Source organism: Podarcis pityusensis (assembly GCF_964106645.2).
Source record: "Podarcis pityusensis genome assembly, chromosome: 13".
Lineage (NCBI taxonomy): Eukaryota > Metazoa > Chordata > Lepidosauria > Squamata > Lacertidae > Podarcis > Podarcis pityusensis.
In genome coordinates, this window is record NC_138038.1 from 50,571,642 (window position 1) to 50,586,363 (window position 14,722).

Consider the following 14,722-nt stretch of genomic DNA (forward strand, 5'->3'; position numbering starts at 1 on the left):
CAAAGGAGGAGATTCAGTGCGGAGATTTGAGGTTTCCTCCCAAGGGAGTGAGTGGGTTGAGCCACAGGCCTCCCTGCCAGATTTAAATGCATTGGGGATTCATCCCAGGTTAGTCTTCCTCAGAAGCCGATAGATGTAGCTAACTTAAGCCTGTTCATTTCAATGGATGTGCTCTGAGTACAAGTTAACAGGGTACAACCCAATTTAAATTATAGCAATTATTTCCTCTCTCTTTTTTGTAAAGTACCGTATTTTTCGCGCCATAGGGCGCACCGGACTATAGGGCGCACCTAGTTTTTAGGGGGGGAAATAAAGAGAAAAAAAATATCCCCCCCCCCCAGCCCCAAAGAGCAAAGAAGCCAAGACAGCCAGCGGGATCCAACCTCTTCAGCTGGGAGAGGCTGCGCGTGGCTTTGGCAGAAGCCAAGACAGCGAGCGGGATGGATCCCGCTCGCTGTCTTGGCTTCGTTTTTAGCCGCGGGGCTGGGGCCGGGGGAAGCCGAAGCATCCCCCGACCCCAGCCCCCAGAACAGGTCCGGGAGCGGCAGCATGTTTGCGCGCAGCCTTGCCGCCGCTCCCGGAACTTGCGGATAGCTGCCTGAAGCCCAGGGAGCGCTGCGGGAGTTGGCGCTGCGCTCCCTGGGCTTCAGGCTGCAGGCTGCTATCTGCAAGCCTTCGGAGTACGGGGGAACTCCTGCTGCGCTCCGAAGGCTTGCAGATAGCTGCCTGAAGCCTGGAGACCGAGAGGGGTCGGGGTGGAAGGAGCGCTCCCTCTGCGCTTCGGAGGCTTCCCGTTGCTATCGCTGAAGCCAAGGAGCTTGCATTCGCTCCATAGGTCACACACACATTTCCCCCTTTGTTTTTGGAGGGGGAAAAGTACGTCCTATAGAGCGAAATTTTTTTAGTTTTTATTTGGTTTTTTAAAAATATAAACTTATAACAAAATCAATTAAAAATCCGTATAAAGAGATTATTCTGAATCTCACGACTCCCCCCCCCCCCATCCCCTCCATGGGTCCTAATATCAATCAGTCCATAATACACAATTTTTTATCCATCTAAATTGTCCATAGTTTTTGTTACATTTGTTGTCGTTGCTTAGTCGTGTCCGACTCTTTGTGACCCCATGGACCAGAGCACACCAGGCACTCCTGTCTTCCACTGCCTCCTGCAGTTACATTACAAGTGTGATTAAAATCCTGCTAATGTTTTAATCTGTTTGCAATGGTCTCCTGAATAAAATCCCCTTCTTTTTTAAAGTTCTTGTCCTCTTGGTTCCCGAGATTCCCAGTTAATTTTGCCATTTCAGCACAATCCATCAACTTGGTCTGCTATTCTCCCCTGGTCGAGATTGTTTCTTCCTTCTATCTCTGGGCAAATAACATCTGTGCGGCTGTTGTCGCGTACATGAACAGTCTTTTCTGGTCCTTTGGGGTCACGGTACCTATAATTCCAAATAAGAAAGCTTCTGGTGTTGTTTTTTTAGCAAATGTTATTTTAAACATTTTTTTCATTTCATTATATATCATCTCCCAGAAAGTTTTTGTTACCTGACACCTCCACCACATATGACGAAAGGTACCTAAATTATAGCAATTGTTTCCAAGTCTATACATATAGATCAGCACTGGCAAGTGTTAGATTATACATGGGGCTGCCTCTGAAGACAGTTTGGAAACTTCAGCTGGGGCAGAATTCGATGTGCCTCATTTTGGAGTGTGCTGAGTGGTCTTCTCCCCTCCCCACCCGCTTTCTGCCGCAGGCCATAGCGACCGGGCGCAGAGGGTTAGCTGTGCTTCTTAAAAAGTGCCTGGACAACCTGACCTACACGGATCTGTGCCTCCCTGAGGATATTGAGGCCCGAGGAGTCGGCTCGCTTGCCGATTACTACTACAGGGACGACGGGCTGAAGATATGGGATGCCATCGAGAGGTAAGAGAAACAGGATTCGCTGGGTGCTTTCAGTGGAATGGCTGGAGTCTTCTTCAAACATCAGCCCCATGCCCACCAGTTCCTCGCACGGCACGCCTGATCTCAAACTCTGCTCCCAGTTTCCAGAGTGGTTTGCTGCCATGTATGGGGTGGGGAGAGCTGCTACTCAAGAGCAAGGCATCAAAGCACATGTAGTGCACAGACACGAATCCTGGGGATGGTAATTCCCACCAAGACCGTATAACACCGGTCCTGAAAGACCTACATTGGCTCCCAGTACGTTTCCGAGCACAATTCAAAGTGTTGGTGCTGACCTTTAAAGCCCTAAACGGCCTCAAAGGCCCAGTAGACCTGAAGGAGCGTCTCCACCCCCATCATTCAGCCCGGACACCGAGGTCCAGCTCCAAGGGCCTTCTGGCGGTTCCCTCATTGCGAGAAGCAAAGCTAAAGAGAACCAGACAGAGGGCTTTCTTGGTGGTGGCGCCCGCCCTGCGGAACACTCCACCATCAGATGTCAAGGAAATAAACTTTTTAGAAGTCATCTGAAGGCAGCCCCATTTAGGGAAGTTTTGTATGTTTGATGTTTTAATATTCTGTTGGGAGCCGCCCAGAGTGGCTGGGAAAATTGTTGTTGCTGTTGTTATTGTTATTATAGTTCACGCCTCACAGAGCTACAATTCTCAGCACCCTTAAGCTCCCAGGATTATTTGTGGGATCCCGTGAACTTTAAATGTGCTTTGAATGCGTGGTGTGCGCACAGCCTGCCTGGGGAGCCGGCCTAACTTCTCATTTTCCCTACAGCTTTGTCTCTGGCATCGTGGAACTGTACTACAAAAGCAACTTGTCTGTCCAGAGAGATTACGAGCTTCAGGCCTGGATCTGCGACATCTTCACAAAGGGCTTTCTGTCCAAGCGGTCATCAGGTACTCCGCCAAACCCATTTCCTGCTGCTTCCCTGTTCTGCTCGCTGTTTTCCTTCCTTCGGGACTTGTTTAGACAGCCCGTCACACTTTGGGAAGCCTATAAAAAGTATCCGCTTCCCCACAGGCCCCTTAACTTGGTGGAGGAACACAAAATGTAACGCTGCCACGCGGCTAACAATACCTCTGGTGTGCAGCCAGCTGCGATGCACTATTTCATGGTATCATAGAATTGTTGAGTTGGAAGGGACACCCAGGGTCATCTAGTCCAACCCGCAGGAATGTGCATTTAACATGAACATCTGTTTTATTATGCTCTTCAGCTATGTCTGCGCCCCAACGCAAGTCACAGTGTGAAAACGCACGAAGGAAGCTGCAGTTAGATTGGGGGTACTTGAAGGGTGTTGCCATAAAAAAATCAAGGTCTTATATATAATAAATGTTCATAAATGTACCAAGCAAACACATACATAAATATATAAACCACATGTCTGAAGCAGCACAGGAAGACAGTCCTGAAACCATTTTGACTCCCCAACTGACCAAATGATTTCTCTGCAAGGTCAAGGAAAATGGAAAAGCCTCCCCACTGTTTTTTCATTCACAAATCCTGACTTAAGGGTATGTCTGTGTATGAATAGGGTGAGCCTGTGACCTGGCTCAGGAACTAAGTATTTGTCATTACAAAAGACTGGCCAGGCTCCCCAGGGTATCCAACCAAGTAAGCATTAACAGGTAACCTGCCAGACAGGAGATAAACAACACACTCAGATTTCTGTTGTAGACCACCTTTTCTGTGATGTAGGGATGATGTTTCTGGGGGTGGTCTTGGACTCCAAGGCTGGCAATTTAAAATGTCTATATAAGGGCGGGCACACCTGGGTTCGGAATCCTCCTCCTTTCCTGTGTGTGAGGGGATCACCCTGTTGCAACAGATCAATAAAGATCAGGCTTACGAACTGCTTTGCTTCTCAATATTCTCTGGTCGGCCTCTGTTCTTTTCTCCGACTGATGGAGAACCTACAAATGACATTATAAGGGCTCTTGTGTCCCCCATAAGGGAATAAGGGCAGAATTTTGTTTAATACAGTGTGTAACAGCAGAGTCTCCAGACCCCCAGCAGTTGAAGTTGTAGATCAGGTTCCTAGGCCCTTTCCTCCAGTTGATGGGGGCAGGAGGAGAAGCTGAGGGACTTGGAGTGACGAGATTTTTGGTTGGGGGGGGGGCAGCCAAATGTTTTGTTGTTTTTAAAGGAAATCAAAGTTGTTGAGCTTTCCCCCTTGGATGGAAGCCAGGGAGCCCAACACTAGATGGCGCCAGAGACAACAGCAGGCGGATTCTAGTTTTGTCTCTGTCCTTTTCCCTACTGAAGTTCTATAACGCCAACAGTGCTGGAGTGGTCTGGGGTCACGAGGGAAGGGAGGAAGCCCCGATCCTATTTCTGCCTTAGGGTCCCTGTCTCCAGCCAACCTGAATAAAATATTGGGGGTGGGGGGTGGGCAGACAAGCATCACCCCATATAATTGATCACAAGATCTCTCTCGCTCTCTTTCCCTCTCAAACACACACACACACACACACACACACACAAACAAACACCTCCCATTTGTGTGTTTTTTATAATAATTTTTACTGCGTTTTTAATTTTATCATAATCACAGTTTCCGTACATAATTCAATAAACTCAAACATTGCTCTAACCAAGCACCGACCTCCTCCCACCCCTCTTTCTGACTTCCATACATAATTACAATATTCTTAGCATTTCTATCACCACTTTTTTTTACCTTCTCTCTTACTTTTGTATTTCCCCTCATTACATGTAAATCCTTATATTCTCATTACAAAACATTTCAACTCAAACCTACAAACGTTTTCAGATGTTTACGATGTTCTTTCATATAGAACATAAATTTGCTCCAGTCCTTTTGAAACAGTTTGTCGCGCTGATTCCGGATCTTCCCCGTTCAGCTTTGCTAACTCTGCCACACACACACACCCCATTTGAATGGCAACGGCCATCAACTTTGGGGCCGCCCGACCTCTGTTTATAAACCTCCAACGAAGGAGGGAACCCTGCTTCTGAGGGGGTCCTCCCCACTGTCAAAATCCAACATGCATTGTAAAGCGCCGGTCTTCAACTGGTGGGTCAGGACCTGCAAGTGAGTTGCTGGGGGTTGCAAGAGGAGCACAACTCCCTTGCAGACATACCATATGGTACGAGATTAAGGAACGGGTCCCAAGAACAAAAAGTTATGGAAAAATGGGATAGATATATGTTCAAAAATATAGTAAAGGTTCGCTGTCTATGCTAGCATTCAATTGACGTTGGAGAGAAATTGGGTTGAGAAACGAGATCAAGGGTACATATTGATATAGGAATGCATTAGATAAAATGTAAAGAAATATACAATAATAAGAGTACATTCATTTGAGAGAAAAAAGAATATACAACGAGATTGACAGGAAGTCCATAGTGTTGGTACAAATATTATTTTGAAATAGCTTTATGTCTTTTTTCTTTTTTCTTTCTTTAGGTACATAAATTCGACATACCATATTTTTCGCTCTATAAGACGCACCCGACCATAAGATGCACCTAGTTTTAGAGGAGGAGAACAAGGAAAAAAATATTCTCTCCCTCTCTGCGCAGTGCCTCTCCAGCGAAGCAAAGTTACAACAGCAAGAGGGATCGCTGCGCAGCGAAAGCACCGATCCCTCTTGCTCTCCTGGCTTCAGGGATAGCTGCGCAGCCTGCATTCGCTCCATAAGACGCACACACATTTCCCCTTACTTTTTAGGAGGGGGAAAGTGCGTCTTTATAGAGCAAAAAATACGGTATCAACTTTGTATACATGTTGGAAATTATACGATAACATGCCCTGTAATGTAATATGATAATGTATACATATGTGACATAAGAACATTAATAAAAAAAGGAAAAAAAGGAACTGGGACCCAAGATGCGTGGTTGGGTTAAATCCCAGACTGGTGGGTTTGAGCAAAAGATGGCCGCGGCTCGGACTCGCTGGCTCTCACGGTCCCCTTCCAACGCTACATCTCTATGATTCTCTGTTTGGTTGAAGATGCCTGTTGTAAAGGACTTGTCCTCTCGCTTCCCTGCAGGCATCCCTTCCTCCATCCGCTCTGTTCCGGAACTCATCAAGTTTCTGACCATGGCGATCTTCACGTGCTCAGCCCACCACGCGGCCGTAAACAGTGGGCAGGTAAGTGATTCTGCCCTCCTTTCTTGCCTGAGGACGGAGTATCTGTGTCAGGGATGTCTGAAGGCGCTGATTCCCATTCTGAAACACGCTCGTCTCTTTTTTTGGGTTCACAAGTTCATTCACACAAATAAAACTCTTAGAAATATTAGAATGGAACACGAGATTCTTCCGAAACTTTGGACTTCCCTCCGCGGGTTCTTTAAATAACTTTGTCGTTTAGTCGTGTCCGACTCTTAGTGACCCCATGGGCCAGAGCATGCCAGGCACTCCTGTCTTCCACTGCCTCCCGCAGTTTGGTCAGACTCATGCTGGTAGCTTCGAGAACACTGTCCCACCATCTCGTCCTCTGTCATCCCCTTCTCCTTGCACCCTCCATCTTTCCCAACATCAGGGTCTTTTCCAGGGAGTCTTCTCTTCTCAGGAGGTGGCCAAAGTCTTGGAGCCTCAGCTTCAGGATCTGTCCTTCCAGTGAGCACTCAGGGCTGATTTCCTTCAGAATGGAGAGGTTTGATCTTCTTGCAGTCCATGGGACTCTCAGGGGTCTCCTCCAGCACCAGAATTCAAAAGCATCAATTCTTCAGCGATCGGCCTTCTTTATGGTCCAGCTCTCACTTCCATACATCACTACTGGGAATACCATGGCTTTAACTATACGGACCTTTGTTGGCAAAGTTAAATAACTTTATCAACTGCATATTATAAGTTGATCCAAATTACAACCCTCCATTCTATCCAAAGTCTTTTTGTCATTGCAAGTTATTTAAAGCCCACCAGAGAGTTCATGTGTTTATAGTGTTCTTTTAAGTACATTCTATGTTTGCCCCATTCTGTACTGAAGTTCTATCTTCCTGATTTCTGATTTTCCCGGTCAGTCTTCCCATCTCTGCATTGTCCAATGATTTCATCTGCCAGTCCTCCCTCGTAGCTATCTTCTCATCTTTCCAGCTCCGAAACGTGCTTGTCACAGCGGTGCTTCTGTTCCACTGCAGTTCGACTTTTGAAAAATGCAAAAAAATAATAATAATTGGCTGGCTGGCTGGCTGCCTGCCTGCCAAATAAGATCCTTTCTGATCTTTGGGGATAGTAAAACGAAACAACAACCGAAAGGAGTGTTATGTTCTTCTGCTTTTAAATCAATAGATATGAGCTGAGTTTGCAGACTCTGTTTAACTTTCTTCTGTCCTCCCCTGGGCTGCAGTTTGAAATGGGTGCCTTCATGCCCAACTTGCCATCGTCCATGAGGAAACCGCCGCCGGATGTTAAAGCCCCAGTGACGCTTAAGGAGTACCTGGACATCATCCCCGAGATGAACACCACCAGCCAAGTCCTCGCCGTCATCTGGGTCTTGCGGAACGAGGATTTTGACATGGTAAGAATGTCCAGAATGCGGCAGCCAGACTGGTGACTGGGAGTGCCCGCCGGGACCACATAACACCGGTCCTGAGAGATCTGCATTGGCTCCCAGTACGTTTCCGAGCACAATTCAAAGTGTTGGTGCTGACCTTTAAAGCCCTAAACGGCCTCAAAGGCCCAGTAGACCTGAAGGAGCGTCTCCACCCCCATCGTTCAGCCCGGACACTGAGGTCCAGCACCAGGGGCCTTCTGGCAGTTCCCTCATTGCGAGAAGTGAGGTTACAGGGAACCAGACAGAGGGCCTTCTTGGTAGTGGCGCCCGCCCTGTGGAACGCCCTCCCTTCAGATGTCAAAGAGATAAACAACTACCTGACATTCAGAAGACATCTTAAGGCAGCCCTGTTCAGGGAAGTTTTTAATGTGTGACATTTTAGTGTATTTTTGGTCTCTGTGGAAGCCGCCCAGAGTGGCTGGGGAAACCCAGCCAGATGGGCGGGGTACAAATAATAAATTATTATTATTAGTAGTAGTAGTAGTAGTAAGAAAGGAGGACCTGGGAGAGACCTGAGTCCATATCCCCACTCAGCCACAAAGTTACTGGTTGACTCTGCTGCCTCTCAGCCTAAGCCACCAGGTCAGCAATAAACCACATGGCACCAGTGAAGTGAGCTCACTCAAAGCTCAGGAGCCCAGGCCTAGTGAGCCCAGCAACTCTTTGCCCCAATGAGGCAGTTGCAAGGACTGAAGGTCTGCTCCTTCCCACAGCTCCCTAAGTCCCAAGAAACCTGAGACTGCTTCCCTTTGTCTGTCTCTGCTCCACCCTCTTCATCCACCCCTTTTATTTTGACAAAGTAATAATCATAAATAAATAAGAATAAAAATATGCGCATCCCGCCACCGAGACCATTGTAACTATCCAACCTCCCAAAATTTCAACACCTCTTGCGATGGTTTGACCCCTTTCCGTTTTAACAGTACAAATTCTGCAAATAATAATAATAATAATAATAATAATAATAATAATAATTTATTATTTATACCCCACCCATCTGGCTGGGTTTCCCCAACCACTCTGGGCAGCTCCCAACAGAATATTAAAAACAATACCGCCTCAGACATTAAAAACTTCCCTAAACAGGGCCGCCTTCAGTTGTCTTTTAAAAAATAGTTGTTTACCTTCCATATCTCCTCAAAATCATTTCTTCTGCATATTCCCTGTCTTAATGGCACGTGTTAATTGATCATGAATGGCTATATCCCACACCTCTTTATACCATTCATTCAACGTTCATTCCCTACTGAAAAATCTACAACACTTAAAATATAAATCCGGGGACATTAAATGAAATCCGGGGACGGATTTTGTCCGGGGACAGATTTGTAAATCTGGGGACTGTCCCCGGGAAACGGGGACGTCTGTTGTTGTTGTTGTTTAGTCATTTAGTCAAGAGTCGTGTCTGACTCTTCGTGACCCCCTGGACCAGACCACGCCAGGCACTCCTGTCTTCCACTGCCTCCCGCAGTTTGGTCAAACTCATGCTGGTAGCTTTGAGAACACTGTCCCACCATCTCGCCCTCCGTCTTCCCCTTCTCCTTGTGCCCTCCATCTTCCCCAACATTAGGGTCTTTTCCAGGGAGTCTTCTCTTCTCATGAGGTGGCCAAAGTCTTGGAGCCTCAGCTTCACAATCTGTCCTGGACGTCTGGTAACAATAAACTAAACTGACCCTGCATCTCTCTCTCTGTTCCTGTTTGCAGAAACCTCTGGGGCAATACGACGACGAGCACTTTGTCGAGGAGGAACCGAAGCAGCTCATAACGGCTTTTCAAGAGCGCCTGGCGCACATTTCCGAGGAAATCAAGAGCAGGAACAAGTCGATGAAGCTTCCTTACACCTACCTCTGCCCAGACAACATAGAGAACAGCACCTGCATATAGAAGCCGGGTTTTGCAGCGCAGCGCATGCCTCCAGACCACACTGACCGTGCTGCGGTGCAGCCTTCCTCAACCCGGCGCCCTCCGGGTGCTCGATACTACAACTCCCACCAGCCCCCAGTCCAAAACATCTGGAGGGCGCCCGGTTGGGGTAAGGCTGCTTTTGAGTTTCTCTTTATGGAGAAACAGAAGCGCAGCCCCACATCGCTAGAGATTTCTTTGAGTGCAGCAGGCTAGGGCCTGCGATTGTAAACACAGGACAGGAATTCCGCAGCAGGCAGGCTCAGGCTGGCAGCATGCAACTTGAAGATTCACAGAACCCTTAAAAAAGAGATCCACAAAATACAAAGTGCCTGTTCTGATTGGGGCGGCATCCTCCCTGGAGGAGCAGGGGTGCAGTTTGGGGGTGCTCCTTAGAATCACAGAATTGTAGACAGATGACCTTTGGGACCTTTGACCTTTCTGTGCAGGACGTATCATGTTTAATCCCTGGCGTCTGACTGCTGCCAGCCAGTGTAGGTAAAAGTGATCTAGCTAGACCAACGGTCTGACTCTGTAGAAGGCAGCATCCTATGTTCTCATGCAACCTCAAGACTGGACTACTGTAATGCGCTCTGCGTGGGGCTGCCCTTTAGCACTAGTCTGGAAATTGCAGCGGCTGCGCTCTTCCTTGCGGAGGCGAGGCCAGCTGAAGCTTCTCCTGCACATTTCCTGTATCATTTCACGCCCTTCCTTTCCCTCGTGCCGTAAGGGGATCAGGGGTTTGGAGAGGGAAGAACCACTCGCAGACAGCCAGGTTGCCACTTGGCAGCGTGATTCGAACGCAGAGCTGTGTTTTCTTTCCATTTGGCAGTGGGGGGTGGTGGTTAGAGGTGTTTAGACAAAAATGCAAGGGGAGGTCATTAAAACACACACACAAACACACACAAAACAGCAACCCAAACCCATTTCAGGCTGTGAAAAGAAAATATGTCAATCCAGATAGCTTTGTGCCCTAGCGGATTTATCAAACGAAAAACTCAATTTTCAAGCGTACATAGTTTAAACCCGTTGTGGGCTTTGTGTCCCTTTGATTCCAGTAAGACTTCAAAATATTATTATTTTTATTTGTTAAATATGTATATTGCCCTTCATCTGAAGACCACGGGGCAGTTCACAACATAAAAATCAAAAACAAAACGAAACAATAACTCCCCACCCAGTAAGAGCTTGTGGATGCTGGATGAACTGCTTTCAGGTCAAGGAACGCAGGTCAATGAACTGCTTTCAATTTACTGCTATCAGGTCAAGGCATAAAACGCTGGGTAAAAAAAATAAAATTAAAAATTATTGCATTTTGGAAAATCACAGAGAAAGAATAAATTAAAAATTACACCTGAATACACAAAAAGAAAAGAAGAAAAGCAAAAAAAAAAAGAAGACAAGAATAAAGAGAAGAAAAAGAATTAATGACGTACACAAAATTGTTCAAAGGATACAAACCGTAATTTGAATATTCTACACAAAAGGCTCCCAGAAAGAAATGACATACATATTTCTTTTCTTCCCTTACAATCACTTGCTTTCTGTTCCAGTAAACTTGTTTGAATCCCTGTTATGTTAGTTGACTTCCCTCTATCTCTTTGCGGCTTCGACACGTCTCATTGGTTACCAACAATCTGCATTCCTTTATTCAAATCGATTTTCCCCCATTATATCTGTGAAATTAACCTAAGCACAACCATTATTTTTGGAACCATATTTAGTCAGGTAGTTTTTGAAGCAAGCCCATACCATTATTTTACCTTGTCGCCTGAGTGATGCTGTTTTTAAGCCTCTAGTAGGCATTTCTGCCACCAGCCAGCCAACTGTTGGTTGCTAGGCCAGGCCGTGTGTGTGTGTGTGTGTGTGTGTGTGTGTGTGTGTGTGTAGCTGGACCTGATGGGAGCAAGGCAGAGAGCTCAAGAGCTCTTTCTGCGTCAGGAAAACTCCATGCAGTTCTTTCTAGGTAAAGGTAAAGGGACCCCTGACCATTAGGTCCAGTCGTGACCGACTCTGGGGTTACGGTGCTCATCTTGCTTTACTGGCCGAGGGAGCCGGCATACAGCTTCCGGGTCATGTGGCCAGCATGACTAAGCCGCTTCTGGCGAACCAGAGCAGCGCACGGGAACACCGTTTACCTTCCCGCTGGAGCGGTACCTATTTATCTACTTGCACTGGCGTGCTTTCGAACTGCTAGGTTGGCAGGAGCAGGGACCGAGCAACGGGAGCTCACCCCATCGTGGGGATTCGAACCGCCGACCTTCTGATCGGCAAGCCCTAGGCTCTGTGGTTTAACTCACAGCGCCACCCGCGTCCCTACAGTTCTTTCTAGTAAGTACCATAATAATGATGATTATTTGTCAGCAGTTTGCAGAAATCAATTATCTCTAAATGTGGTGGCCTTGAATTTACGAGTCTGGCATAAGTGCCATCCAGCAGAAGGGAGCGTTTTGGAGACTCTGAAGCTGCCCCCTGGGCTCGCTCGTCAACAGTTCTGATAATCAAGATGATTCTCTTCCTTAATTTATAACTAGTATCTTGTCAACTTTGGCTCGAACTTGCGTTTGGCACTGCCTAGCAAAGTACCGTATTTTTCGCTCTATAGGACACACCGGACCATAGGAGGGGGAGAACGGGGGGGGGGAAATACTCCCCCTCTCTGCTCAGCGCTCCTTCAGCGAAGCGGCAGGAGAAACAGAGCCCCTTCCATTTCTCATCCCGCTTCACTGAAGGGGCGCTGTGCAGAGAGGGGAAACTGCAGCGCCTCTCCAGCGAAGCAAAGCCTGGAGAGCAAGAGGGATCGGTGTGCACAAACCCCTCTCGCTCTCCAGGCTTCAGGCGGCTATCCGCAAGCCTTCCGAGCGCAGCGGGAACTCCTGCTGCGCTCCAAAGGCTTGCGGATAGCTGCCTGAAGCCCCCGGAGCACAGCCTTTGAAGCCTCCGCAGGGCAGCCACCCCCAAGGTAGAACAGTGAGGCGGAGCACTGCACAGCGCTCCGTCTCCCTGTTCTGGCTTTGGGCTTAGCCGCGCAGCCTGCATTCGCTCTATAGGATGCACACACATTTCCCCTTAATTTTTGGAGGGGGAAAAGTGCGCCCTATAGAGCGAAAAATACGGTACTCGGCCCAGCCCAGCTTCATGCAGCCTTACTGTTTAGGGGAGCTAGAACAAATAAAACAATGAGATAAAACAATAAATTAAAACAACAAAACGAAGCGCTAAAAGGAGTTTAGAAATAAAATGGAAGAGAGGATGAAAACAAATGCTAAGGGTTGGTTATAGAGCAGAAACTTGCCTTAGAGTTGGCCTTAGAGCTCAAAACCCAGCTTCAGGCATTCAGCAGCCATCTTCCCCCCCAACCCCATGCAGAAAGAGAAGGATGCTCGGGGGGGGGGGCAGTCCAAATAGACATGCCGTATTTTTCGCTCTATAAGACGCACCAGACCATAAGACGCACCTAGTTTTTGGAGGAGGAAAACAGGAAAAAAAAATAATCTGAATCCCAGAAGCCAGAGCAGCAAGAGGGACCGCTGCTTTCGCTGTCCAGCATTCCCTCTTGCTGTTCTGGCTTCTGCGAAAGCAAAGCAAAGCCTCTTCAGGGCAGGGGGAACGTTCCTCCCACTGCCCTGAGGAGGTTTCGCGCGGCTATCCCAGAAGCCAGAACAGCAAGAGGGATTGCGGCGCAGAGAAAGCAACAACCCCTCTTGCTGTTCTGGCTTCTGGGATAGCTGCTCCATAAGATGCACACACATTTCCCCTTACTTTTTAGGAGGAGAAAAGTGTGTCTTATAGAGTGAAAAATACGGTGTTTTTGCATCTGTGAGGCCCTGGGAACCAAACCCCTGCGTAAGATGCAATTGTATTGTGCAAGAAGCCATGTTGAGATTGTTTGTGTGTGATTTATTCCGGATGTGCTCAGAGATTGCAGCCCGAGCCCTCGCCGTGCCCCAGCACTGAACTCTCGCCGATGGTCTTCTGCCAGAAATGTGATTCATGCTTGCGCTTTCCCTTTTTTCTCCGTTTCCCGGCATGCGAAACTCTGCTACCGTAATTCTCTTGAGGCCTTTGCACCAGCCTAACCTTGTTCCCCTAGCCTACTGTTTACCAAGTTATGTCGGAGGTTAAAATACAATGGTTTTTTGCCGCTGTCGATTTTGTACCTGTGCTTGTCCTATCGACTTTCTGAATAGCAAAACAATGGAAATAGCAGGTATAAAGTCGCAGGGCCTATCTAGCTCTTGCTTCCGTGGCTGGCGAAAAGACAGGCGCGCAGGAAAGCAGCTGGGACAGAGTCGGATCCTTCGTCCGTCTAGTTCAGAAACGTTGGCACACAGCCGCAAAGCTCCTCCACCTATATATTGAGCATTCATCCGATTTGATCACACAATGTTTATGCAGAGGTTAGATTAAATCCTGTCTTTCCTGAGCATTTATTCTGGTTTTGCGGGGAGGCTGGAAGCCAAAACTTTTATTGTGGGGTCCTTAAAATAAAATAAAAATACATCTTCCTGTTAATCATTCTGCACTTTGTAGTGTATTTGCTCATCATTTTCCAAACCACAAAAAGTTCATTTTAAAACAACAACAACAACAACAACAACATTAATTTGTTGCGCTAGGGTGGACAGCGTGTTTTGACCCAGTTCCACAGCACAAACCTACATTTCCCAGAATGTGCTTGGGAGTTCGTTCGTCAAAGGAAGTACTGGTTCGGCGTCTCTGAAAAGGAACTAATTCTGGCCCTCATTTGTCCCTTTGCAAACAAACAAGCTAGTTTGGTTCATCTTCCGTTCCCAGTTCAAGACATGTTCATCCAAATGATCGTGGGAAAAGAAAATTCAGCATTCAGAATGCTACAAAGATATCCCTCCAGAGAAATCAATTTCATTGCACATTGATGACTATTTGTGCTCATGGTGCTAAAGGGGTGGCCATAAACTCATAGAACTGTAAAAAAAAAAAAAAAAAATAAAGGTAAAGGACCCCTGACAGTTACGTCCAGTCGCAGACGACTCTGGGGTTGTGGCGCTCATCTCACTTTACTGGCCGAGGGAGCCAGCGTTCGTCCACAGACAGTTTTTCCGGGTCATGTGGCCAACATGACTAAGCCGCTTATGGCGAAACCAGAGCAGCGCACGGAAACGCCGTTTACCTTCCCGCCCGAGCAGTACCTATTTATCTACTTGCACTGGTGTGCTTTCGAACTGCTAGGTTGGCAGGAGCTGGGACCGAGCAACGGTCAGGGATTCGAACTGCCAACCTTCCGATCGGCAAGCCCTAGGCTCTGTGGTTTAGACCGCAGCGCCACCTGCACCCCATAGAACTGTAGAGAAGGA

At 47.4% G+C, this 14,722-nt stretch overlaps 1 protein-coding gene and 1 long non-coding RNA gene across 3 annotated transcripts in view; both read left to right on the forward strand.

Moving 5' to 3' along the window:
• Positions 1-10,962, forward strand: part of LOC308462225 (polyunsaturated fatty acid lipoxygenase ALOX15B-like) — a 39,741-nt gene extending 28,779 nt beyond the window's left edge. The window contains exons 10-15 of one of the 2 annotated variants that reach the window (XR_013979072.1): positions 1,763-1,932; positions 2,734-2,855; positions 5,979-6,079; positions 7,278-7,448; positions 9,189-10,602; positions 10,650-10,962. Coding sequence is in view for 1 of the 2 variants with exons in the window: in XM_080979731.1 (XP_080835857.1) it covers positions 1,763-1,932; positions 2,734-2,855; positions 5,979-6,079; positions 7,278-7,448; positions 9,189-9,368 (744 nt within the window). In the remaining variant the exon portion in view is untranslated. The other variant, XM_080979731.1, reaches the window with a different exon arrangement.
• Positions 1-13,911, forward strand: part of LOC308462432 — a 223,256-nt gene extending 209,345 nt beyond the window's left edge. The window contains exon 2 of the long non-coding RNA XR_013979157.1: positions 13,127-13,911. This is a non-coding gene — a long non-coding RNA (uncharacterized lncRNA). The remainder of the gene's footprint in view (positions 1-13,126) is intronic.
• Positions 13,912-14,722: the final 811 nt, after the last annotated feature.